General features: G+C 40.9%; 1 protein-coding gene across 3 annotated transcripts in view; it reads left to right on the plus strand.

Moving 5' to 3' along the window:
• The first annotated feature begins 6,926 nt into the window (after window positions 1–6,926).
• The window catches only part of ntng1a (netrin g1a), a 102,125-nt gene continuing 83,862 nt past the window's right edge, over window positions 6,927–25,189 (plus strand). For all 3 annotated transcript variants that reach the window (XM_073488530.1, XM_073488531.1, XM_073488532.1), the window contains exon 1: window positions 6,927–7,510. In XM_073488530.1, coding sequence (XP_073344631.1) covers window positions 7,262–7,510 — 249 coding nt within the window. In that variant the 5' untranslated portion in view covers window positions 6,927–7,261. The remainder of the gene's footprint in view (window positions 7,511–25,189) is intronic.

Raw genomic sequence — 25,189 nt, forward strand, 5'->3', positions numbered from 1 at the left:
TGGCTCCTGGATTGGAGGAGAGGCTGCAGCTGCATCCTGCTTGAAGGGATGATTACCTCACGGCTCAAGGCGAGCACTAATACAGCTTTTTCAGTAATTTGCCTCATTTCTAGTTTTCTTGAGCGGGTAGAAAAAGCCTCTTGAACATGAGAAGACTCTAAACTGATGAAATTCCATCAGGGTGAGACACTTGTTATGTCTGACATTGTTATTGCACGCAGCTTTCACACACAGGTAATAATTTATCACATCAGAGGTGGAAAGCGAGCTTCAAATACAAGCCCGGGTTTGGCTTAACAGAAACAGCCAGACTATTTGTTTAACCCTAGAGCAGAGCTGCAGCTTTGATTCCTTCTGAGGCCACCCATCCCCAACACGGAGTCACTTAACCAGCTGTCAGCACTCCAACCATTTGCTACCTGTCGTCATTATTAAAAGATCATAAGCCTGCCGATTGAAGGCGGTGACATTTTAAGAAGTGGAAAAGAGCGCTAAGTGATGGGCTGACTCGGAGGCAAGCCCCAGGGATGCGTTATGGGGATGCTCGCCGCTCCACGCTAACGCTGGCTGTCATGTTTGCCGGGCCATGCTCCACTCTCCATATGTTTATTCATGAGGACAGAGGACTATTGGCAGGTTGTTAACAGGCAAGATTAGGGATTCTGGAAAGGCAGGCAGAGAAATCTGGTGAGTGGAGCACAGAGAGCAGGCAGGAGGCTGTTTTTTTTTTGTTTTTTTTTCTGAAGCCGGGCCAGCTTCTATCTTTATCTATCTTTCATCTGTTTCTGACTGTCTGCCCTCCTGTCTTTCTGCCCTTCTCTCTCCTGCGCTCTTGTTTCTCTTTTAGTAAGGCACTGGTGGGGAATATGAAACAGGTAGAGTTAGAAAAGATGAAAGTAGGTAGAGACAGGACAGGAGCGGGGGTCAGAAATTGCCCTTGAAAGTGCATAAAATGCGTGAAATTAAAAACGAAAGGAGGGGGAAAATAGCTCGGACATCAGTGGTAACCTTGTAATTATTCCACCTTCTCTGGGCCAAGCACATCATTTAGAGCTAAAGTGGACAGTTTTTAAATTTAAGGACAATTTGTCGAATTGTTAAACAGTCAGGCAGGTGTGTAAGTACTGCCCCCTGTGGGTCACCACAGGACATTCGTGGGAGATTATGACCTGATCTTCTCCTGCATCCCGGGTGAGAAAAATTGGCCTTTTTGATCAAAGATCGACCGGAATTGCAGTCTGGAGGAGATGAAAATGTTGGCACCACACAGCCAGCAGGAGAAGAAACTGCTGAACCAACACAAACCAGTGGTCGACAAAAAGCGAAACGATCAATATGGCAAAACTTAAAAAGTAGAAGGAAAGGAATCAGAAGGAGGAAAAACTCTGTGAGTCCAAATCAACAATATGGGTGCTTAAAATATAAAGTATGAGTTTGCTGTTTGATGAAATTCCCACCGAAACACTTCCAAATATCCTGTGAGTAAGAAGCTGATTACCTACAACGGACGACATGTACACCTGCAGAAGTCAGGCAGATATGAAGCTCCTTCATTTGTTCATTCGATGATATGCATGATTTACAAGTGACTCCTCCTATAGTAGTAAAGAGCGGCTCTGAGGATATGCGTGTAACATTTCCCCCGTGATTTGGAGAGACACTTAGTGATGCTCGAGTGGCCCCGGGAATGAAATGGAAGTAGACACCGAAGGCTGTTTGGAAGCCCCAGAGACGAGGCGAGCGGTGGGTGCATGGGTGGCTGTTTGGGTGGGGTGTGACGAACTCAGGAGCCAGAACAAACTCTCTCTCACGGGCCGACAGGGCCTTGTGAAAGATTCATGTGTTTAAATATAAAATCGAGCTTGCAGCACTGGCAGTTCGGTACCTACAGTCCCCTGTTGTTTTGGGGCAGGCTGAGTGCACACCTCACTAACTGCTCTATCGTATGTGGTTTATGTGGGAAAGGGCTACGTTGATATGTTTGACCTGAAGCTGCAAATAGCTTTTTTTCATATTCATGTGACTGCTTTTGAATTTGATCATTTTCAAGCAGCATTACAAGCCAATATCTCATTTCCATCATTCTTTAAGAGTGTAAAAAAACATTTAGATGTCCTCGAGACACTTCATTTTCCAAATTTTGCATAATTTATTATTTTTCACTAATGGTTTAATACCCACACACATAGGAGAATGTTATTTTGGCTGGTTAGCTTTCATACATCTTCAGATTAATGTATAAAAGTCAGAACCATATCCATCTCCCTCTTTGCTCCAAGTTTAAATTGCTGCTTTTACTTTTTATAACCTGCAATTTTCATATTTTCATGTTTTTGAAGACCATCTTCACTCAAAAGATTCTGCTTTTTGTAACTACACTTGTGAATATGTTCGGCCTTCACTGTACAGACTCATGTGTGTGCAGAGTCTGATACTCAAAGGCTGATGTCACATTCATCTGCTGAAAGTGAAAAAGTTTCTCTGTACTAATACTTAAATCTCAGTTTCGCACGTGTACGTACCTGCAGGATTTTGTGACATCACAGTGAGCTTGGAAGCTAATCGCAGCCCAGTGTGCAGCTTAAACGAGTGCGATGTGGAAACTCAGCAACATTAATAAATGTGTTAAGTTCATTAAACTTTGGTTCATAGTCATTTCATTGCTTTATAAACCATTTATTAAGCAATTGTTTAATGTAAAGTTGCAACTGATGGTTATAAACCTTTACAAATGTGTAACGAATGGTATATAAAGCTTTTCATTGTTTGTTAGCTGTGAAATATGTAATAACTAAAGTCTATTTAACTATCAATTTACCCTTTATTATTGATGGTTTTTAGTTTTGTGTCCAATAGTTAAACTTTTTGAAAAATACATTCTTGATTTTAGTTGAAATTAGTTATTTACCAGGTACTTCAACTTCAACCATATCAATACAAATAATTATTTGAAGCACAGTATTATTGGTCTTAAAACATGTCTGGGAGTATCCTTAAGATTATTCTCTTTCTAACGATGCAACACCCAGGTTGAATAACATTCACGTGGTTCACTCAGCTTTCCCGTTGTAAATATCTCTGCTAACCTAAACCAACATCCCCCCATTGTTTCACCTTAAAATATCAGCTTTTATGCTAACATTCTTTATATCTCCATTTTCCACACATTTTAAGTTGTAAAATCATTGATAAAATGTGCCGGATAAACATGTTGTCATGAGGCTAGTTAAGGTTCATTATAAGAATTCCTATTCACAATGGTCTACAAAAAACATTTTCAACATTGAATACAAAAATAGTTTTACTAGCAGTAACCCTCCCTCACACCCAGCGACCTCCCACTGTTCCCGTAAGTGTTTTTTTTTTTTTCCTGCTCCGTGTCGGCCGTGCAATATATATTCCTGTACATGGAAGAATTTCAGACTTCCTGTGAGCGCGCCTCCTCTGATGTCCTCGGACCTTGATCGATGGTTGGAGGAAGCGACCTGCCCTAAAATAAACCCATTTCTCACTTAAAATGCGCATCCACACTTCTTCCATCTGCTCTCCTTTTTCTCTCCCTCGCCTCATCTCCTTGGGGCGAAGGAGGGTTATAAGCAGGGAGTAATGAGAGGAAGGGGCCGCCGTGTCCAGGATGGTAGAGTGATTATGACCCCGCTTTTGTGATCTCTATTGCTTGTTATCGGAGCCTCGCCAGCGCTTGTTGTCTCATTACCCATGACTTGAACCTCTCTGTATCCAGAGGTTGCACGTGAAGCTCTCACACACTTTAACACACACACACACACACACACACACAGGCAGACATTGCGGGCCATCTCTTTAGTCTCCCCCTTAACACGGAAATATTATGTCTCTTAATGGGGAACAGGGAGCTTGGTGCCAAGAGTTCCTCTGGATAATTGGCTGCTTCCTCACCTGCTGACATCTCCCCCATTGACATTCTTACATTTTACATTTAAGGTGCTTCATTTCTTTCTCCCCTTAACCTCTTCCTCCTTCCTCCGTCCTCTGACTCCTAATACTCGCTCTTGTAGTTTTTTGTACTGATTTTACATTGTTACTTGTGAAAACTGTAATCCCAGTTTGCAGCCATATTTGTGGATCATGTTTCTTTATATTGATGCGACGGATCTGTATTTTGCGCTGGAATTATTTGTATATGAGAGAGGGGCATTTTTTTAAATTTAGATTGTATCCTATATTTTTCATCTTGACATTTCATGGATTGAATACCTCCAGTAGCATTTAAAGATCTGTTTGCCTTCATGTGCATTTGCTGCTTTGTATGGAACATATTTGTATACTACTAACCTTTTACCTCTGTTCTCGGGTGCTCTTTAAAATAATGATTTACATTCCATCTGCTGGAAAATATCTGACTCAAATGCAGCTTTAGATCCCTTTAGATTTACATTTCGAGGAGGCAAATACAAATATTACGGCATTCCCATGTATACACATGTGAAACAGTGGCGAATGTGCCCTTTCATTGACGTTTTTCAGATTATATGCTCATAGAATCTCAACATATGCACATATTATCATAATCTGGAGGGTGTGTATTTGTTTTAATGCGTCTTCAGGCCTCACGTCGACTTCTATATAGAGAACCAGTGACATATTGTCTTTCTCACACTCTCACATTACACATAAGTCACCTCATCATTCTGTCGCAGCCTGTGCTCCACTGAGTGCTGCTTTTTTGCATTTTTTTTAATTGGAATGTGGTATAATACAATGTTCCCCCTGCTTCCCCATGTTTTATTTTTACTGATATACTATTCTTTTTTATTCAGTGCTGCTGTGACTCAGTGTCTAATCTAATCTTTTCTAATCTAATTATAAATGAAAATTTGAATTAATTAGCAATGACAACACACTGTGCAACTAGCTGCCAATTGATCCTTTATGACTGGTTGCTGTATTGGCGAGTATACACACACACGCACAGACACACAGAGATTCAGCTGACTGATTAAGCAGCGCTAAAATGTCTACCAGTGTGTCCCTCCTGTCTCTGACCACTGACTCCGGTCTCCATCAATCAGGCTGCTGTTTGCAGGCAGGAAACCTTCACACACTTGTATCCACAGGCTCGGCCAACTGGCTTACTGCTGTGTTTCTGGCGAGAGAGAGATCAAGGTATATGCAGGTTGTAGACAGCTTAATTTAAAAGACTTTATAAGGTCAATTCAAAAACAAAGTAAAGGACGAGCATTTTCTGAAAATGTAGACTATTTCTGAAAAAAAACAGACAGCAGGGTTAAATGTTTGAAAGCCCGACACCCAGCTATGTTAAAATAGGTGTTTTAATTCAAGAACTTTAGACAAAAGGAAAAGTGAGGCCATAGTACGTGATGGTTGGCAGATATAAATGGATGCTACTCAGCCTGGGAAGTAAATCACTGTATGTGATATAGTGCAGTTGCTCCTGCTATGGACAGCTCTACCACTTAAGAGAGGAAACTTGAAAGCAGCATGAGTCACAAGATATTTATGATAACATTTGACTGTTTTTATCCTCAACCACAAAGTGGACCTATATCAAGTATGCGTGGCCACTTTATCCTCTTTAAGGATTTTTTTTTAAATTGCTCAATGATCAATATTCTTTGTTAACCATAGATTAGGTGACTGTGTGTAATATGAAAGGTGTAGTGCCGATCTGACGGCTCTTCAGTTCCTCTCTGCTCTACGAATTTTAGCGTCTTTCAGGTCATTGTTTTGGTTTTACAGCTTGCAACCACTGCACCGGTTCACTCTCACCGCTCTCATCAGTGTCTGGTCAGCCACAGCAGGCAGCTGTTTGTATGCTACCTACCGATGGACAAAGTTAGTGACTATCTGGTGAACATAGCGGAGCGTTTAGCAGCTAAAGACCACATATATCTCCCTCGGGAGTTGGTGGAGGCCTAAGCAGAGCTAAAAGGAGAGTGAATATTAGACCGTCAATTAGTAAAAGAAAACAATGAATGCAGGTTGAAGTGCATTTAGTGCTTAGCATTAAATATTTTTGATTAGCTTTTTCCATTATTTGACCCTTTTCTTAATCCACTAGTCCATGATCGCACTTTGACATTTTGAGTGGTAGAGACTAGCTCAAGTTCGATCGACATAAAAACAATAAAACATTGTGAGTGTGTTTTTGTTTATATTTAGTTTTAAAGTTTATCCTAATTTAAAGTAGCTGATGTCACCAAGTGTCATTTTGCAAACTATTTCAGATACAGCCATGTGCATGCACTGCTATACAGTCTCTCTTACCCAGAATTCTTGGTGTTATGGACACAGGAAAAGGAATATCTGCTGGCTAAAACAATAGCTTTTAATAGTAATATATGCTCCACCAACAGTTTAATATTTTACATGATGCAACGAGTACATTGAAATGTAAATGTATATTCAATTTACCACATTAAGTGTAAATTGAATAGTAATAACTCTGTGACTGCAGAAAACATAATGTTTCTTTATCCTGTTTTAACCTCTTTTGACTCCTCGTTCCATCTGTCATCCCGGCTCTTGCTGTGAGGGGTGTGGGACGGGTGTGAGGAGGGTGAGGGGATGGGGAAAGCTGTAATACTGTAGGATTGATACCGCTGAGTGAGATGAGGGTTCGGTGTGAAAGCAGCAGGATCCAATTTACCCTGATGGCCTCACTTACTGATTTTCTGTGTTTTGATGGACAACAAACACCAACATGGCACTTCTATCTAGCACCCATCCAACTTTCCATTCACACATACACCTTTCACCCTTGCAATGGCGCCAGCTAATGTTCTCTCACTGTCAAATTGTATTCCCACACGGGAGGTATATTCAACCCCCCTTCTTCTGTTTCTCGTTTCTCCGCAGCACCAGATCGCCACGCAGGACGAGGACCATGATTGACAGCCAGGCAAGCTGAGGAGACCTGTCACTCATCTTCCTATCAGCGTGTCAGAGGGCTATCTCCTTCTCGCCTCCCCCCTCTTCCTTCTCCTCCTCCTCCACCATCCTCCTCCCTCCCTCAATCCTCTCCTCTTATCTTCTCAATGGGCTGGTAACCGCAGTACTGTAGTTATCCCCCACTCCAAAAAACATCTTAAAAAGAGACAGAAATAGTAAAGAAAAGCAACTTCTAAACTGACTCTCGCTCCACCTGAGGGGACTTTGGCATGCCTCCTCACTCCAGTTGAGTGAGTAGTAGTAAGTGGAAGTAGAAGAGGGATTCCTTGTTTGCACACCTCCTTGAGAAGGAGCTGAGAGGGGAGCAGTCATGCGTTTCCATTTGGCGTTGACGCTGCAGGCGCTGTGGACCGGTGTTTGCCAGGCAGCCATGCAGCACTACCCTGCAGCATGGGGCCACTACGATGTGTGTAAGTCCCAGGTTTACTCAGACGAAGGCTTAACCTGGGACTACATGGCCTGCCAGCCAGAGGCAGCAGACATGACCCAGTACCTGAAGGTTTCTCTGGATCCCCCCAACATCACCTGTGGAGACCCTCCGGAGACGTATTGTGCCCTGGTGAGTACATGTGGAAAAAGTGAAGAAAAACCCCAAATCTTCCTTTTTTAAATTTTGTACACCAAGTAAAAAAAATCCCAAGGCAGCTTTCTTATCTGTGTCTGTGTATCGTTTATCTTCTCGGCTTGTTCTGACCCCACAGCCGTGACAGACTCTTTCAAAGCTTGTGTGACTCAGATACGTTTTTCTGTGGCTGAAGAAATTGAAGTTTGTGCCCATTGACGTCATGTTCTGCTGTTCAGAGATCCGCTTCTTCGTGTGCTTTGCAAACAATGTCTGATGTGCTGTTCATGCTGCTTACTAGCAGGAAACACTGTGTAATGTGACTTAACTCTTGAAAACACATATACTCACCTCAACCTCCCACACGTCAGAGTCACAAAAAAAATACAGTTCCCTCAACAGCTTTACTGCTGTGTCAGTGTGTGTTTTGCAGAGTTGAATAAGTGAGTGGCCTAAAAATTCAACCATCTCATGGTGAAATAGTACACAGGTGGGCTAAAAATACAACAGCATGTATGATAACTTAAGTGGAGCACTATTTTAAGGTTTTTGTTTTTTTTTCTCACGTCTAGTGACACCTTTGCCCATGCAGTATTGTAAGTGTTCTTTGCTTTGCTTCTTTAACTCGAGCAGAGTGGTGTCAGCCTTCATTATTGGTGCATTAGGCCCTGTTCCATCCTTTAATGTTTATTTGGGCAATCAAGTGACACCTCTGCCTTGGAGACTGTTGCTTTCCATTTCAGTATATTTTTTTTGCTGTAAGAAATTAGTTGGCTGACAGATCTGTCTCTATCTATTTCCACCATGCTAGAGACTTGGCTCTATAGTCTTACCTCCACTACATGGTATGGCTCGACTCAATTCGACTCGACTTGACTTGACTTTACTTGACTGATCTCAACTTGACTCGGTTATGGTACCAGGTACTTTTCTCAAGTCCTTTTTTTCACTTTAGATGGTACCCCTTGAATGTAGGCTGGATTCTTAGCTGATTGTCATAGCAACACTCCATGAAACTGCCGTGACATCATCTTCAACACAACACAAACACAAAAACACAGTAACATAGGAGGATATGAGTTTTTTCAAAGCAAGGAGACAAATTTTGTTTTAAAAAAGAGTGAATGCAGCAAGACAAGAGACTGTTGAAAGAAAAACAGGAACATTTGGGAAATCCTAATCAGAGCGATTTTGGTCTATTATCTGAGTTTTTTTGGTTGTTATGTTAATTAGGACCCAAGGTAGAAGGGCAACCGTTTTGTGGAAGCTAATGGATCCAATAGTCATTAAGAAAATTAATAAAGAGTGCAGACAATGAGATGACTGTGGTTGCTCCGTGCAGACTAATCTAGTGATAAAATCAAACAGGTCTAGGAGAGTAGAGTCGAGTCGAGCTGTACCTTGCAGTGGAAATGTCGGTCTGTCGGTTGATCTCACCACGTTGGTCCAGACTTAAGTATCTCCACAACTGTTGGATGGATTACCAAGAAAGTTGGTACAAACATTCATGTCCCCCTCAGGATTAATTGTAATAACTTTGGTCCTCCAGCATTGTTATCAAGTCAAAATTTAATTTGTCCAATACATTCCCATCAGCCTCGGGTGTAATTTGTGCTAATTAGTAAATGTTTGCGTTCAAACACTAAACTAAGACGGTGAGCATGGTATGAATATTATACTTTCACGTTATTATTAGTATTGTCACTGTGAGCATGTTAGCAGGCTGATGAATATATATAATTATACTTCTTGCAAAACAGACATTGTTTCCAAGCGAGGATTTCCTGAACTGGCAACTAGTTAAATCATTAGTGTTTGCTGTGAATCAAAGAGGAAGGAATCCAAATAGTGTTTTATATATTACAAGGATTGCACCAATTAGCTCATTTTCTTATTGTGTTTAACTTAAAGTTGTTTTTTGACCAAAAACAGAGGGAAGCTTTTTAGAATAATGAACCACTTAGCTCCCTTTCTGTTTAATTTCACAAAAACAGAAAATAAGGGTTGTTGAATCACTGAACAAATTGGCCACGACCGACTTGTTCATAAAGGGTTCTACCATCACGATAACTTTAAATTGGTATTTTGTAGGATTAGAGAGATTTTTATAATTGAACAGCACAATAAAAAGCAGTGATTGGTTGATTGGTTTACCCTTTGAAGTTCATGTGGTGCTGTTGATTCTGCAAATTACATTGCAATCATGAAAATCACAAATTCCTGGTGGAACTGAAAATAAAATGAGATGCATATTAGGTCAAGTATTTAATTAGCAACCCGCCTTTCCTCCTTATTCCGGGTCCTTTTCACTTTGAAACTCACAGCTGGTCGCCTCAGATTAACGCTAAATGATGAATCCATTTTGGGCCGTCGTGTGTTACCAAGTCATCAAAGATTCTCTCAGAACAAATGCACTCCTCAACAGCCTCAAGAGCTCTTTTGATAAATAGCGAGATGTTCTAGGAAAAGTAGTAACTTGAAGAGTATAAATAGACGGTCGCCATCAGCAGAAAGTCAGCTGAGAGGAGACACAGAGGAACAGAGAGGGATTAACAAAATACAGATGACAAAGACAGCGGGCGAATGATCAAGAGAGAAGCGAAAGGAAACGAACACGGGGGAGACAGAGACTCAGAGGACTATGTGCAAAGCATACGGTGACTGAGGAACTAATATCTACTGCGTGGGGCGGGATGGAGGCTCTGAAATGTGAATAATTCAACATGTTTTGTAGCTAATGTGTTTTATTCATAGGACACATTATTCAGCCCGACATCTCTCAGGCACTTTTAAAAAATGCTGACTCCCGTGATCGCCCAAGGTTGGTTGAAGGCAAAGGAGAGTTGAGTGGGTAGGATATGTAGGAGGTCATCAACAAAATGGGGTCACCCTCCGATCTCCCTCTGGGTGGCCCAGTGACCTCTGATTGATCCGCATTTGAACCTGAAGCGTGTCTCCTATTTACTTTGCAGCGACTGCGGATGAATCCTGGATCAACAGCGGTCATTTGTGTCTGATGCTTCAGTGGAGCCGTGCTATTTCTGGCCGAGCAGTTGAAACTGGGTTTATTATTATTACTGCCAGCCTTTTAACAGTCTGATGATCGCTTATTGAATTAGCGGGGAGTTAGCGGCGCGCTGTCGCCCTCATGTCTCCGGCAGTCAATGTGATAGGAGCGCTTCAATTAAACAGGCAGTGGTTAGCTCCCACATAACCATTTCTTCTCTCTGCTGTACTGTACTCATCACAGATCACACAAACATCAGTGAAATATGACCCCTGCCGCTTGCCATAGAGTCCAATTCTCTGCAATTGGTTTATGTTTACCCCAGGCAGTAACGTGGCTCCAAATCAACATCAGAACAATTATCATTGATATTCCAGCTACTCTGGCTGCCAATACGCTGCTGCAATGCCAATAGTGGTTTGTATCGTAAGTCAGATCATTGCAGATTCGGGGCAATTATCATTAGGCCGCGTTATCGGAGAATTTCATCTCTCTGGTAATTGATTTTGCGCTCGTAGAGGCGGGTGTATTTTAAAGCCTTGCGTCTGCTTCCTGGAGTGCTGAAGGTAACAGACACCAAAGCCTGAAGAGAGGAGAGAGAGACAGAGAGAGATGCAGCAGCTCGAGGGTGTGGTGCCTATATGAGCATGGTTATCTCAGGTTTCGGCCTTCATCCACCCCTCTACACACATACACACACATACACACACACATACATACATACATTCATACACCCACCACTCTCCCCAGTAAAGGCTTTTTATTCTCCTTCTAGCCCGGTGACCTTTTCGATAGCAATAAGCTGGCATTCACTGAACTCTGGCACACAAATCTGCCATCATATGAGTTTCACTGTCCCCTCCAGTTAGACTCAGACTGGCCTTTAAAAGCCTGGACAGGTCGCAGAGCCACAACCAGTTGATGATTGAGTTAGTGCAGGATGCAGGAGAGCAGCTTTGACTTAAGACAAAAATGATGTATCATGCAGAAGAAGCTGATTCTCGTTAATCAACTAAGACTAAACAACAGCTGTATCTTTGTGAAGTTAAATTCAAAATTGTAAATGTATATAATTATTTACATTGTTACAAGTTTGTTCTGACTAGTAAAGAGAGATTTAACTGGGTAGTAGTAGTTCTTTCCTTGTGTGTTGCTCCCGCACCACAAACAGAAAGACTCTCAAGGGAATTATCAGTGTCTCATCTACTTTACTGCAGACGTTTAAACTGAAGTAACATCCACTCAGTTACTGTAACACTCAAACTTATCAACCAACATAAGTTTGCATGTGTTGCTTCTTCTTTGATGCACATGGCATTAAACATAGAACACCCTTTCTAGGTGTAACTCCATAATTTATACCTCATTTGAAAACCATGCTTGTGCGCGCGCATGTGTGTGTGTGAATGTCCTTATGCATTCCCGTGCAAGTACTCTATGTCTCTATTTGTGCCATCAGTTTACAACCAGGAAACGCTGATGAATGCTGAAACCCGAGTCCCGGCAGGCCGGTGCATTTCATAGCCAATCAAATCTAAATGAGGAAACAAAGCAGATTAATGAAAAGGTGGTGCAGCATGCAGCTTTTTTACATTTCAGCCCTGTTGAAAGGTCATTAAAGCTGTGTCATGATAAGAAAAGGTGACTTGCAAATAGTCATTATTATTCTGTTGTGTTGAAAATAATATGATGATATGAATATAATGATATGAAGTGGCTGTGGCTCAGTAAGGCTGCTGGTTTGATTCCCTGGCTCCCCTGGCTACATGTCAAAGTATCCGTGGGCAAAGCACTGAAACCCAAATTACTCCTGATGAGCAGGTCGGCACCTTGTATGGCAGCCTCTGCTGTCGGTGTATGAATTTGTGCGTGAATGGATGAATGTGACACTTTTTCTTTTGCCATTAAAGTTATACTGTGGCTCTATGTTTTAATCCCTGAATGATATTTGCAAGCTTTTGCTTATGCAGGAAATGCTATACAGTACTGTGCAGTATACATAATAAGATACTGCAAAGTATTGCAGAAAAATACATCTAAGCTGAGTTAACAGAACTCAACAATTTAACAGACTTGTGAAACAGCTGTTTTAGGCCAAATATTACCAGGCTTTCTTAATGGGCGAAACGTAATCTTACATAATGGTATGTTACATAATTGACTTCTTAATTAAGCAGTTAATATTAAAAAGAATGCAAGCTTGCTCTTTTTTGTGAAACGAGGTTGTGAACTGTTAAACAAGATTGAAAATACTGTGGCAAAGATCAGATGTGAAGTGTCTTTTTGTTCTGCATGTAGCGTTGCTAAAACTTTGCTTGTTTAGTGGTAGTGAAATCAGGTGTGCGTGGTTAATATCCTTCAGCAGCCAACTGCACACTGTCAAGTGAAAAGTAAATGAATGATAAAACTCTTAAATGTCACTCTATGAATTCACTGTCGTGCGTCCTTGGCACTAACTTGAGACGTCAGAAATATTAAAGGTTAAGTTGTTGTTCGCTTTATCTTATTGTGCAGTTTTTGAATACAGTTAAAGTCACCCCTGAGCTCACTTGAGCAGATGGCACATTCCAGTTTAAATCAGCACTAGAGAGAAGGCTGCAGCCTAACTCTAGTTTTTGTCTGTTGATTTTACCTCAGCTTTTAAGTGTTTTTGTGGGATTTTGCCAGGGTTTCATTTTTGCCTTTTTTTTCCCAAAAGTAAGTTTTTTACTTATAAAACATCCCCTTTCTGCATGCGATTCTGTTACCAGATGCCACATTGCTCATCATCCCTATAAAAGATTCCCAGCACACAAGCAGCACACATGATGGTAATATAGATGTCTTTTCACTGTCTCAATGACCAGCTTAATAACCAGTTCAAGCACCATACAGGGGCTTTTCCAGGTGTGTCATACAATTAATGCAAGTGAGGGGATGCCGTGGGTTCCCATGGATTATCATTGTGATATACCACAAATCTGACCTTTTCCTTAGCTGATCCTGATTAGAGGTCTCAGACAGACAAAGCGCTTTAACTCCCCTGTACCTCACCCGCCCCTCATTCACACACTGCGCTGCCTCTCAACAGGCTCAATGCTGACATTTTCTTGAGAAACGAGTGCGCTGTCAGCAGCAATATGTCTCATTTCATATTGTAACAGTCAGTGTAGGGGGTTAGAGGAAGGCGAGAGTGAGAGAAAAGGCAAGGTGGCTTCAGTGTTGTCTGTGACATTCTGTCATACAAGCTTGTTTATATTGGCTTTTTTTGTGAGGGGGCAAGATTGCAAAAACAAACACAAAGGCAGCTTTTCAGACCTGCTGATTGACTTTTAAAAAGGTCAGATTCCAGGAATGTAGAAGCAATTAACCAGCATTGAAAAACTAATTACTCATTCAATAGAACTGTTTAACATCAGAGGATTAAGTCAACTTGATCCTTTTTATGTGTCTTCTTTCATCTTTGCCAGATCAAACCAAATCAAAGTTCTATTGAAATTCATGACAGAGGCACAGGGTACGGACAGAAACAAGCTAAAGGAAACACGTGTGTAATTCACAAATTTTCATCGTATTGTTCTGTGTTTGATTACCGATAGCTATCTGGAGTGCCGAGCAAGGCTGGAGTTATTATTTCTGCATAATTCACCAACAGGCAGTGTTTGAGACTTGACTGAAATGTTCACACATGAGTTTAATCTGTGCTCAAGGGAATTCTGTGTCTTTTCATGTGATTTAATTAGTCTAATCAACCCTTAACACTTTCAATTTGGAGTTAAGGTAGCATACACTCTCCTAAATGGATAATGCAACCAGCAATGATACTGTGAATCATGCACATTGGTGTCATTAGATGGGCAATCATTACAATCAATAATGGAAACATTGTCAATATCTACATTTATCTCTTGTACTTAATTTGATATATTTTGTTGAATGGAGTTAAGATAATTTTGAGAGGCTGTTGCATCAAGATTCACAATAGTTTTACAATTATATGATTTTGTTTTCCTTTGTTTATGCTTGCAATACAATTGCAATTTACCCGATAAAACCACAGCATAACACACTTATACACTTATACACCTATTTACACTTTATTGTGCAAAAGACTTACAAAATGCCCTCGCAACATCGTGGATCACATCTTGACAGCAAGATATGATGCATGGTCAGTGAAACAGTATGAAAACAGCACGGTTAAGAAATACAGGCTCCACTGACAGCGGCCTGTTTCCACTCATATCAAAAGCAATTTTTTTTAGTGCTGCTGTTGGTTGAAAGCTGCATTTGAACCATATTTTGTTCATTCTAGAGAGGCTGTCTGAATCCGGTCCTAACCTTCCTGCCACGACAGATCAATTGGCCTACAGACAAATGACTACAGGACTCTATACAAAATATTATAGGAAACCTTATGGAAAGTCTGAACTGGTCACAATTATTAAAACAAAAGATCACTGATGAGAAGGACAGGGAGAAGTAGGGAGTAACGCAGTGCAAAAAAACAATACACCTAACCCAATTGCGGGTGGTGGGGTTGCTGCAGCACCGTCAGCACCTGTCCTTCCTGCAGCTGTGTCTGAGGCCGTCATTGTCTGTGTGGAGTCTCCTCTGGTCCACCCGTGTCCGACGTTTATAGCACATCAAACATTGGTCATTCATAACCTTTCACAATGAATTTTCACAGATTGCAGTTGATGCAGCAACTGCTGATCAGCCCCTCTTCCCTTTAATCTGAACCCAGGAGCATAACAAGCTTTTATTTTGTAGCCTGATATATTCAACTGAAACACTACCAGTGCAGAGAGAATAGGTCGAATATTGTCTAACACAGCACAGAACTGTCAGACCGCATCTATCCGCCCAATGTGAAGGTTATACACACCGCGGTCACAGGAGAATCTCATCATATTCTCTCCAACCCATCCCGTGCCATAAACTTTGCATGAGCGTCGGGCACTGTCTGAATTTTTATCATTTTCTTATTTCCTCCAACCACTCATTCTTCCAGGTCTTCAGGTGCCAACCCAAACACAGTCTTGTCAGCCAGCCTAGGCCAAGCTCAAGAGAAGTCCATTAAACAGGTGTTGGCAGAAAGTCCCACACTTCCAGTTATGGGCATGTTGTGGCCCAGCCTAGTGTATCCCACAGTCTGAGTAAGACTGAGAGAGGAAACACCCAGCCTCACATAGTTTTTTTTATCACATTTTGTTGTTTTTTGATGTTGACTGCATTCCAGGATGGAATTATTTGATTTGATTTTTTATTAATGGTTCCCACATTTGATTTAGTTTGGACTTGATTCCTGGTTTGTTGTCTTTAGAAAACCTTCAAATAATTATGATACATAACAATAATAATAATTAGAAAAATCCTTTGTCTTTTTAGCTCAGTTATGATTTGTTTAAAGTCTCTCTTTGATAATTGTGACACTGTGAAGGATAATGGGACATCATATTGTCCAATATATATCTTGTTGTATCTTGGGTAGTCTTTAAAAACACCATACATTACAGCACTATGATTAACGTCAGTGTTAAAATAAATGTCTGGCATTTTTGCCCACAGATCTCTAGACCTCTTACACCTGTGTTCAGTAGTTTCATCCTAATCACAGTTTTTTTTTTAATTATTATACAACTACTTGTTTTATTTTCCCATTTATATAGTTCTTCTTTTATTTCCTTTTCCTTTGCCTCCCGGTTTCTTTCATAGAAATTACATTTCTTGAACATTAATTACTGGCTGTGTGTCCCTCCTTTCAAGTCAAACTCCCTTCTTTTTTGTCATGATTTAATTTAGCACCAGATATCAGATGATCATTTATTTTATCAAGATCTTGTTGGTTCTTCACAATAACATTTATGTCGTCAGCTTAAGCCAAGACAATCACCTGTTCCCCAACAGTACTTGGAAGTACCACTCAGTCTGCCATCTTGTTTAATTCTTTTCAGGAATGGGTTTATTGTTAGAACATTGCACACAGGAAATTACTTTAAACTCCTGTCTTAGTGTGTATGTGTTGACTGTTCACTAACCAGTGGCTAAAACCATGCTGCAATTGTTAGCATTCAGCTAGTCACTAGTAGCCTAACCAAGTTTTTACTTCGAAGGAAAGAAGCACATCATTAACTAACTACATATTATAGTACAGTATTGAGTATAGTATAGCAAAAACACTGGTAGGCTAATTTGTCAAATAGAGTGCTGCAGGGATGACGTATTTTTGTACAATGAGGTTAGCATTGCCCTGGTTTCCTCGACAAAAGGCTTATGGGATTTTTCAGTTGGATTATTGGACTTTGGATTTTTGCAGAAAATAAGCTCTGTGGAAAACACAATTGAGTCTCCATGTTTGTGCACAATGACATTTAATGTCCCCAAAAATGTCTTTAGTCTCATGTAGCCACATGTTAGCAACTACCTTTTTTAAGACATGTAAACACTTAATCATTAAAATCCAGGGCGTTACTTGATATATTTTATGTTGTAGAACAAAACCTGAAAATCTCTTAAGCTTGTGTTAACCACAGACCTTTTTTTCAGGCATTTAACTGAAAAACCCATTCAGAAACCCCTTTGACATTGAGACAAGGAAACTGGAAGTGATAAAAATGCTAACTTAGTTCCAGGTGTTAGGACTCGTTCCTGCGGCACTCCATTAAGGATAAAGTTTATGTTAGCTCTTTAGTGTCTTAGGGGAAGTAGCTTGCCTGTGATAGGGTTATGTTCATTGAACATACTGGTAAGGACTCATACCTTTTCTGTTCTCTTACATACTGTTTGAAATTTGAAGAGTAAAGCTTAAAACTAACCTCTACCTTGGTTGTCCAGGTAGGCTATGAAGGCTTGTAAACTAGACAGGGCTATGTTACAAAAATAAGATTGGACTCTTACCATATCCTATCTGGCAAAGCTATTTTCTGTCGACAAAAAAAGCAATTCAAAGTGCTTGACTATGCGAGGACTAAGTAGCTCTACACTGCAATTCAAAAGCAATGCTCTCAATTTAATTCAATGTCTTGTAGGCTACATGTATCCACAGTTAGTGATATGTAGGAATAGAAGGCCTAAGTATGAAGAGTGAGGTTTAGCAAACGATCAATTTTATGTGTATTGCTCTAGTGAATATTGCTATTCACCTGCCTCGCTCTGTTTTCTTTGCTATTCTCATCACCACTATCATCAACGGCAGCATTATCACCTTTTAATGTGATGTCTACCATTTCCACCATTATCCCTCTTATCGCCACAACATTTTACGTGATAGATACAGCTTAAGTATGAGTGGAAATGAGAGGGTATTGTGGGTAAAAAAGTGCGAAAAGGAGGAAATATTTACTCCCAGGGAGAAAAAGTTTGTGACAGTGAAGTTAGTGAAAAGTTGGTATGCAACATCAGGTGTTGCTCTGTGATGCTGTGTTGTGTGAATACGTGTGACTCGTCTATCTGGGCTCCATCAAGGCATTCAGTGTTGCCTCACCGTTTACTCTGCCATAACAAGATAACAGGGGGCCTCCTTGACTCCAGCTCCCCACAGGGTTTACTGTTGACTTTTTTTTTTTCAAAGTTTGGAGCAAAACATTTCCTCCTTTGCCGTAAAGTATGGAAAAGAAACTTTGGAGAAGCTGAAGAATGGAAAAAAAAAACTATGTTTTTTTCCATATTTAGATGTAAAACTATCTGAGACTGTGAAAGTGCCACTTGAAAAATATTCTCTTGCACGTACAAGAATGAAGTCAATATAGGAGAAGGGCTAATGTTTCATTTTGGGAAACAAAAACATATTTCACTCTCATTCAGCTCTGGTTTCTACGTACTGACATGATGAATTCCCAGAAAATTAGTATTGAATATAAGTCAAGGGAGAAATGATCTCTCATAGCTCAGATTTAGCCTCTGAATATCTTAAAGACTCCTGCTATTGACTACAAGTCATCCAGAAATATCACATTGTCTCACTGTTAAATGCTCAGTGCACTCACTGGATTTGAGGACTCATGCATAATATGAACCGAGCATACGGGCCTTTACAGTCTGACTTCTATGACATAGAGATTTTTTTTCTTTCTCTCATGTATTTTATTTGACGAAGGCATTTTTACCCCTTTTCTCTTCTATTGCTTTGTGGGCTCTAAATCCCTCTTGTGGTAATGGGGGCTTTTGTTGCATTTCACAGTTCATCACTCATGGAAAATTATGGTGTGGGAACCCCACACCCCCCCATCATCCCCCTGTACTCCTTCCACCTCTGTGCACAAGGCTCAGAGAATAGATGGAGATACAGCAGTGGGCTGCTGGGGAGATCCGTTAGCTTTTAATTGCTCTTTGAACCTCAGGGGTGGATTTCCCCGCAGAGCTCACTTGCTCCAACACTGATTTTCACAATATCCCCTTCCCTCTTAGGGACACGGATAACAAATGGCAAGCACACACACACACACACATAGGCCAATACAGACAAGCTTACAGAGCACAAAGCTTGGCATATGGTGACATTCATATTTAGAGGCACTCATGTTTTCATTTATTTGTGTTGGGGGGCTTTTAATGTTAATTGCAGCGGATAAGTGGAAGTGTTCTGAATAGAGCGATCCCAGTGATCCCATCCCTCATTTTTATCCATGGTGGGAGGTCAGATGCTCCCACAGCCGTGGCAGACGCTCTCCCTCCTCTACTCAGCATTTCAAAGCAGCAGGGCCTCCCGTCCCTTATCAGCACAATACCTTTTTTTTTTTTTTTTTGTGACTGGTGTATGCGGCGTGCGTGTGTCTGTTTCTATTTGTGTTTCTATCTACATCCACACAACAGGCTTTCATGAATTCTGCAGCTCACACCTTAGTTTTTCAGACGCTTTTTCACATCTATTTTAGGATGTAACCTACTGTATACGCTGTTAATGTGAGCAGCTTTTATGAGAGAAAAACAAGGATTTTCAGAATAACAACATGTGCCAGTGAGTGCCTGAGTTGAGTTACTGCTTTCTCAACACCACCGCATTGAGTCAAACTGCAGAGCGGCCATTTTAGCAGTGCTACGATATCTCAGGTGAATATGTCATGGCAACACTACGAATTCAGACGGCAGCAAGTACGAGTCACATGTAGGCCACATGCCTCGGGATAAGTTTTGTATGACATATCCATGTCATCCTGATTGGAAGTTAAAAATGCAGGTTCAGCTTTTTGTGTTTCTGATGTGTAGTAGTGTCAGATTTGTATCAAAAGGAAGGGAAACATTATGAAGGGTTGCCACTTCAGCTGCAGAATCACCACAGCCTTTCAAATAGTGATGTTACGTTCACAAGTGATCTGATTCTTTTCGACAACACTTTCGTATGAACAAAGGGAAGCAGCTCTTTTTATCGTGACAGTGAATGCATCGTATTCGAGGCAAAGCGACTTGAGTTACATCCATCAGCTGCACAAAATATTGTTTTAGCATTGACAGTGCAGATGCATGCATGCGTAAAAATGACATTGCAGTGAGAGCAAGTAAGGCATTTTACAATATGCATTGCAACATAGTAGAGGCATTTACAGTAAGCGGCTAGGCTAAAAGCAAGGCTTTTCTTGTTTTGTCACATTTTGGGCGTTGACATGACTCAAAAACTGACATCCATCAATAGAAAGGTATGGTCTCATTTTGAAGTAATCAGTGTGCAGATGAACAGTACCTGATGTGTTGTGATCCCCTACAGGACATTATTCAAGTCAAGACGAACAAAGCCTTGTTTACAGTGCAGATTATTGACATTAGTTTTGGCAGAAAGAGTAATATAGTGCTGCTGAACCTTGTCCACATATGCAACGTGCAATTATACTGGTGGGATGTCTGGATCTGAATCTGATCCGAACTTACCCTATGATCCAAGGAGAAAAGAACGATGAGCACTTCTTTTGAGAGCCTCTCAGAAAGGAATGGACCCATAAGATCCAGCTTCCTCCAAAGAGCTATATTTCCCAACACTACTTTGAAAATATGCAGGCTTAGCAGTTGTAATGTGTGTGTAATTTCTTGATGTGGAAATAAGAACACTTGCAAACAGAGTTAGAGAGAAGCACCTGAGGAAACATCAAATAATTAACAGATTTAAAAGGCAAAATGGGGTATGACCTAAACACTTCTTGCTGTTGTTGGCTCAAAGCATTAATGAGTGCTTATTTAACTCCGATAAGTAAAGGGAAATATATTAAGCATGTGATAGAATGTTTTTCTTGCCTGTATGGTCTGGCTGTCTTTCCTCAGAGGAGCATTACTCCTCTCTCAGACAGCTCTTAGACCTGCTCAGTCTTCCTCCTTGTTTGAGGGAAATGTGAGGCTGTACTCTTCACCCTGACAGGCTTCGGAAAAGACTCCTGGATTACCTTGACTGACAGCTCCCAAACCCTAAGATCTGTTGTGTCTGGCCCACACCGAGCATAGGGCAAACTCTGAATCAATAGCAACGCTATCAGTGATGGAAATTGAATGCTGAATCTGAGCGCTGAGTACCCCCTCATGAACTGTATGAGAGCATTTTTCCGCTGCTCATCTTCTCTCCCTGGCAGGTATGAGTACAGCGGCAGCTAAGAGAAAGTGTAAAGTTTGTTGGGATGTGCACCTTTTTTTTTTTCCTTTTTTTTTGGAGCATCAAAAATAGAACTCAGGGAGATGAGGCCACAGATGGAATTGTCTTCAAAGTACAGAGTCGGCAGTCTTTTAAAGTGATATTACACTCGTGGAGAACATTTTCATTTTCCTGTGCTCTCAGCTTGATCTGACACTGGGAAGTAATTTGACATTTGCTGCCATGAATCATTTTGGATGACTACTCATTGATAGTTGCAAACAGGCTGGATTACAAGTTCAAAAAGACAGCAGACAACAAAAGAAGTAAAAAGAAGTGACATTTCTGCTAGAAACTCTCCGTTCAAACCCATACAGTGGTATACATTACTAAAATCACAGCGCTATAATAACTGAGCTTTTCGGCCACTTAAACTTTTGGATAGCCCTAAAATGGCTCCTCTGTGCACTGTCCTACACATGGCTGAGTTGCTTTGTAAGCTAGCCTCTGCTCAGCAGAGGGAACCGGAGCAGTCAGCGGACAAGACGAAGGCCTAGAAAATGTGCTTGCTTAATTAAAGAAGGGGAAATAACCAGTGCAGCTATTTACACCTAATTCTGACATAAATCTGCAGTTATTGCACTGGCGAGACTGTCCTCTCCCCAATTTAGGAAGCACCCGAGAGCCTTTCCTTAATAAGCAATCCTCTTGATTAAGGCAAGGCAGGAGTTACAGTCTCTCTTCTATGGGAGAGAAAAGGACAAGAGAGGCTGAATTTAACTAGAGGGGAGGTAGTTAGCAAAAAGCCGTCATGGATATTGAGATGGTTAGCATTTTATTAACCCGAGTCAGGACATAGAGAGTAATTGGTAAATTGGTGTAGACTTGCAGTGTCTGCAGGACTTTGGCCTAAGGGTGCTGGGATATAGACACTTGGCATTTCAACCTCTCCATCTCCCAAGCCATCCACTCAAGCAGTACTGTCTGCCTCAGTCCATTGCTCCCCTAATTAGCAAGTTGTTTTATTTCCTCTGGCTGCTAAACTAGTTTCAGTCCTTTTTTTCCCTACCGTTGGGAACGAGAGGACATGCGTTGAAAACATCTCCCACAAGGTGCCAGGCACTTGTCAGAGAAGCATCATGTGACAAGGGTGCACAACGGTAATCTGTTCATTATGCTTGCAAGGACAGCTAGCGATTGAGAGGCTTGGCGTGGAAATGCATTTTACATCCCTTCTGTCTGCACATCAGAGGCTCTAAATGAAATGATTTAGTTAGAGGTGCCAGGCATTAGCTGTTACTCTGGGACACACATTGTTGTCACGTAGAAGGCTCTCTTTCAACGATATTCAGCATGGCTTCAGACTATATTCCCCCACCGTAAACATGAGGGCGATACGCCAAGCTGCAGACACTGTGGCAGGGAGCGTTGGCGTTTGATATGAGTCTGGTACCCCGTCCTCGACTCAATTCCCTCGGATCTCATCAAGGGCTTTCTTCTACTTATATTATTAGCTGGCTTGCTGTCTTGCCATCACCCTTACTGCTTTAGAGAATATGAGAGAAACACTGAGAAGCAGAAATTATATATCAGTTGTCAATTACATGGAAATGACCTGCTGGTTTTCATATGGATGATAGATTTATTTTTGACCTGCCCTTTAGAATGTGATGTCCCTATCTCACCTATGAGCTAAAGGACACCAGCATGCCATGTATGTACAGTATTATTTTATTAAAGGAACAGGTCACCTTCTGGACAAGAATTAGATGAAAAGTTTGACACCACTCTCACGTTAGTACAGTAGATATGAGGCTACTGCCAGCAGCTTTTTAGCAAAGCTTGGCATTATGATTGGAAACAGGGTGAAATAGCTAGCCTGGCTCTGTAACAAAGGTTACAAAATCAGCCTACCAGCACGTCAAAAGCTCACTGATTACCAGAATCTGTCTTGTTTGTTTGATCCAAACAAAAACCAAAGTATAAGAGCAACACTTTTATACTATTTTTTGGCCATGTGCAGTTACTTCCTCTCCACCAGCCGCCTGGTATGAAGTATTCAGTCATTATGCTAAGCTAAGCTTGCGTTTGGCTCTCTGTGATGAGCAAAATGGCAGACAATTCTCTTGTCAGCAATACATACGCATTAATACAAGGCACATGACAAAATCTTTCTTGAGCCAACAATGCAGCTACAGTTTGACTTACCAAAGCAGGAAAAGCACAGGTGGAATTAATTAATATTAATGATGGCTGCATTCCATTCAAATGAGCCAGTTCCAGGAATGTGGTATTGTAAAGCTCCCTCACTGGCATGCCTCACAGGGATACTTAATGGAACGGAGCCATCGTGTTTGAACTGCTGATTAGACTTCACAAAACAGTCATTTTGAATCACACATGACATTGCTGGTGTCACTGAACTCCGCCATGTAGCAACACTGCTTCTCCCAACACACACTGGCGAGTGCACTGTGGCTGTCTGTAATTCTGCTGCCCTCATTTTCAATTTTACTCTACAACGACTAAGCAATTTGTTTAAGTCCTCGCTGAATAAAATATGTCCTGCTAATAATCCTAATTAGCTCCCCTAATGTACTCCCCCCTCCCACCCCCCCGCCCACCTCTTCTTCTAAATACTCCCTCTGGTGTGCAATTGAGGTTGGAACCCATTCAGCCCTGCCACTATCTCTCAGCAGCCTTCTGACGGATGGCAAGATTTATAGCCACTGTGGAGGGTGAAACCGTTACTTTTAGAGACTTTGGCTCGTTTTTTTTCCCGTTAATGGAAGGTCAAAAGAGCATCCCACCAAATACTACACATCATTACACCTCACATCTTAAGCTCTTATACCAGGGATCATTTTAAACTTTTATAGCCAATTTTAGGACAAAACCAATTATTTGAGTATTATGGAGTCTAAACATTTCAGTTTTCAGTTATATCTATCAATTAAGTAAAAAATAAAGAATATCTTCATTTTTAATCAAGCTAGCAGTGTTGTTCTGTTGGATGATTGACGTGACATTTTGTAGACTTTCATGGTTTCCAGATGATGATAAATTTTATGACTTTGATGATCCCCAACTTTTCCTATAGCAGGTTGACATGAACTACTATTGGATGGATTACCCTTAAGTTTACAAACACTCATGTCTTTCTCAAGATTAATTGTGATTATGGAGTTAGCATGCTAACTTGATAAAATAAGATGGTAAAAATGGCGAATGTTGTACCAGCTTAAAGTTAGCATGTCAGCGTTGTCATTCTGAGCAAGACTATTGTTACGTCTATATTTAGGCCCTGGGTAGTGCCTGTAGGTGTTCCTCTCAGGTTGCATACATACCCTCAAAATTCTTACTTTGAGTGCATGGTAATAACAGATAAATAGTCCTATTTGAACATTTCTGTCAACTTCTCTCATCTGGACAATGGTGGACTAAACGTTTCACTTTTAATCCTATGAAGCAGAGACATCGGCAGTATCAATCTGCCTGACAATATAGTGATTTTTTTTTTAATCTTTCTAGTTGGATATGTAGTACCCACGTAGTGTATAGAAGCTGCCAATTCCAACTATGTCTTCTACCTGCCACTTAACTTCTTTGAATTAAATGCCTTGCTCCAGACATCTACATTACAGTATTGACATTAAAGGAGAAAAGAGTTTTACACATTCATTTAAAATCCATCCTTATTTTTTACCAGCTACTCTTGTAAGTTAAATCAGTCACATGTCCTCATCATCTTTTCTGTCCTGGCTGCCACCATCAGTAGAATTTTTGAATAATTAAAAAAAGTGTCTTTGTTCACCATGATGAAGATTACCTATGAGTTTACAAAGAGGAAACACGACCAGATTTAGATCAGATGACAAAACCAAGATAAAACAACCATATTTCCAGCTTTTACCCTGTTGTTAATGATATCACGGAGCAAAACCTGGCTCGAGCCCATGATTCATTGCTACTGACTCTTTTGAACCTGCGGAAGTGCTTTTGGGGAACAGATCATAAGAGCCAACGTGTGTCTATATGTGTGTTGGTGTGTGTGACTGTGTCTCGCTGTGTATCCGGGTGCCATGTGGCACCGCGCGACTCAGCTTTGCTCTGCCAAGAGATAAGAACACAGGGTAAG

This window comes from Pagrus major, chromosome 19 (assembly GCF_040436345.1).
Source record: "Pagrus major chromosome 19, Pma_NU_1.0".
NCBI lineage: Eukaryota > Metazoa > Chordata > Actinopteri > Spariformes > Sparidae > Pagrus > Pagrus major.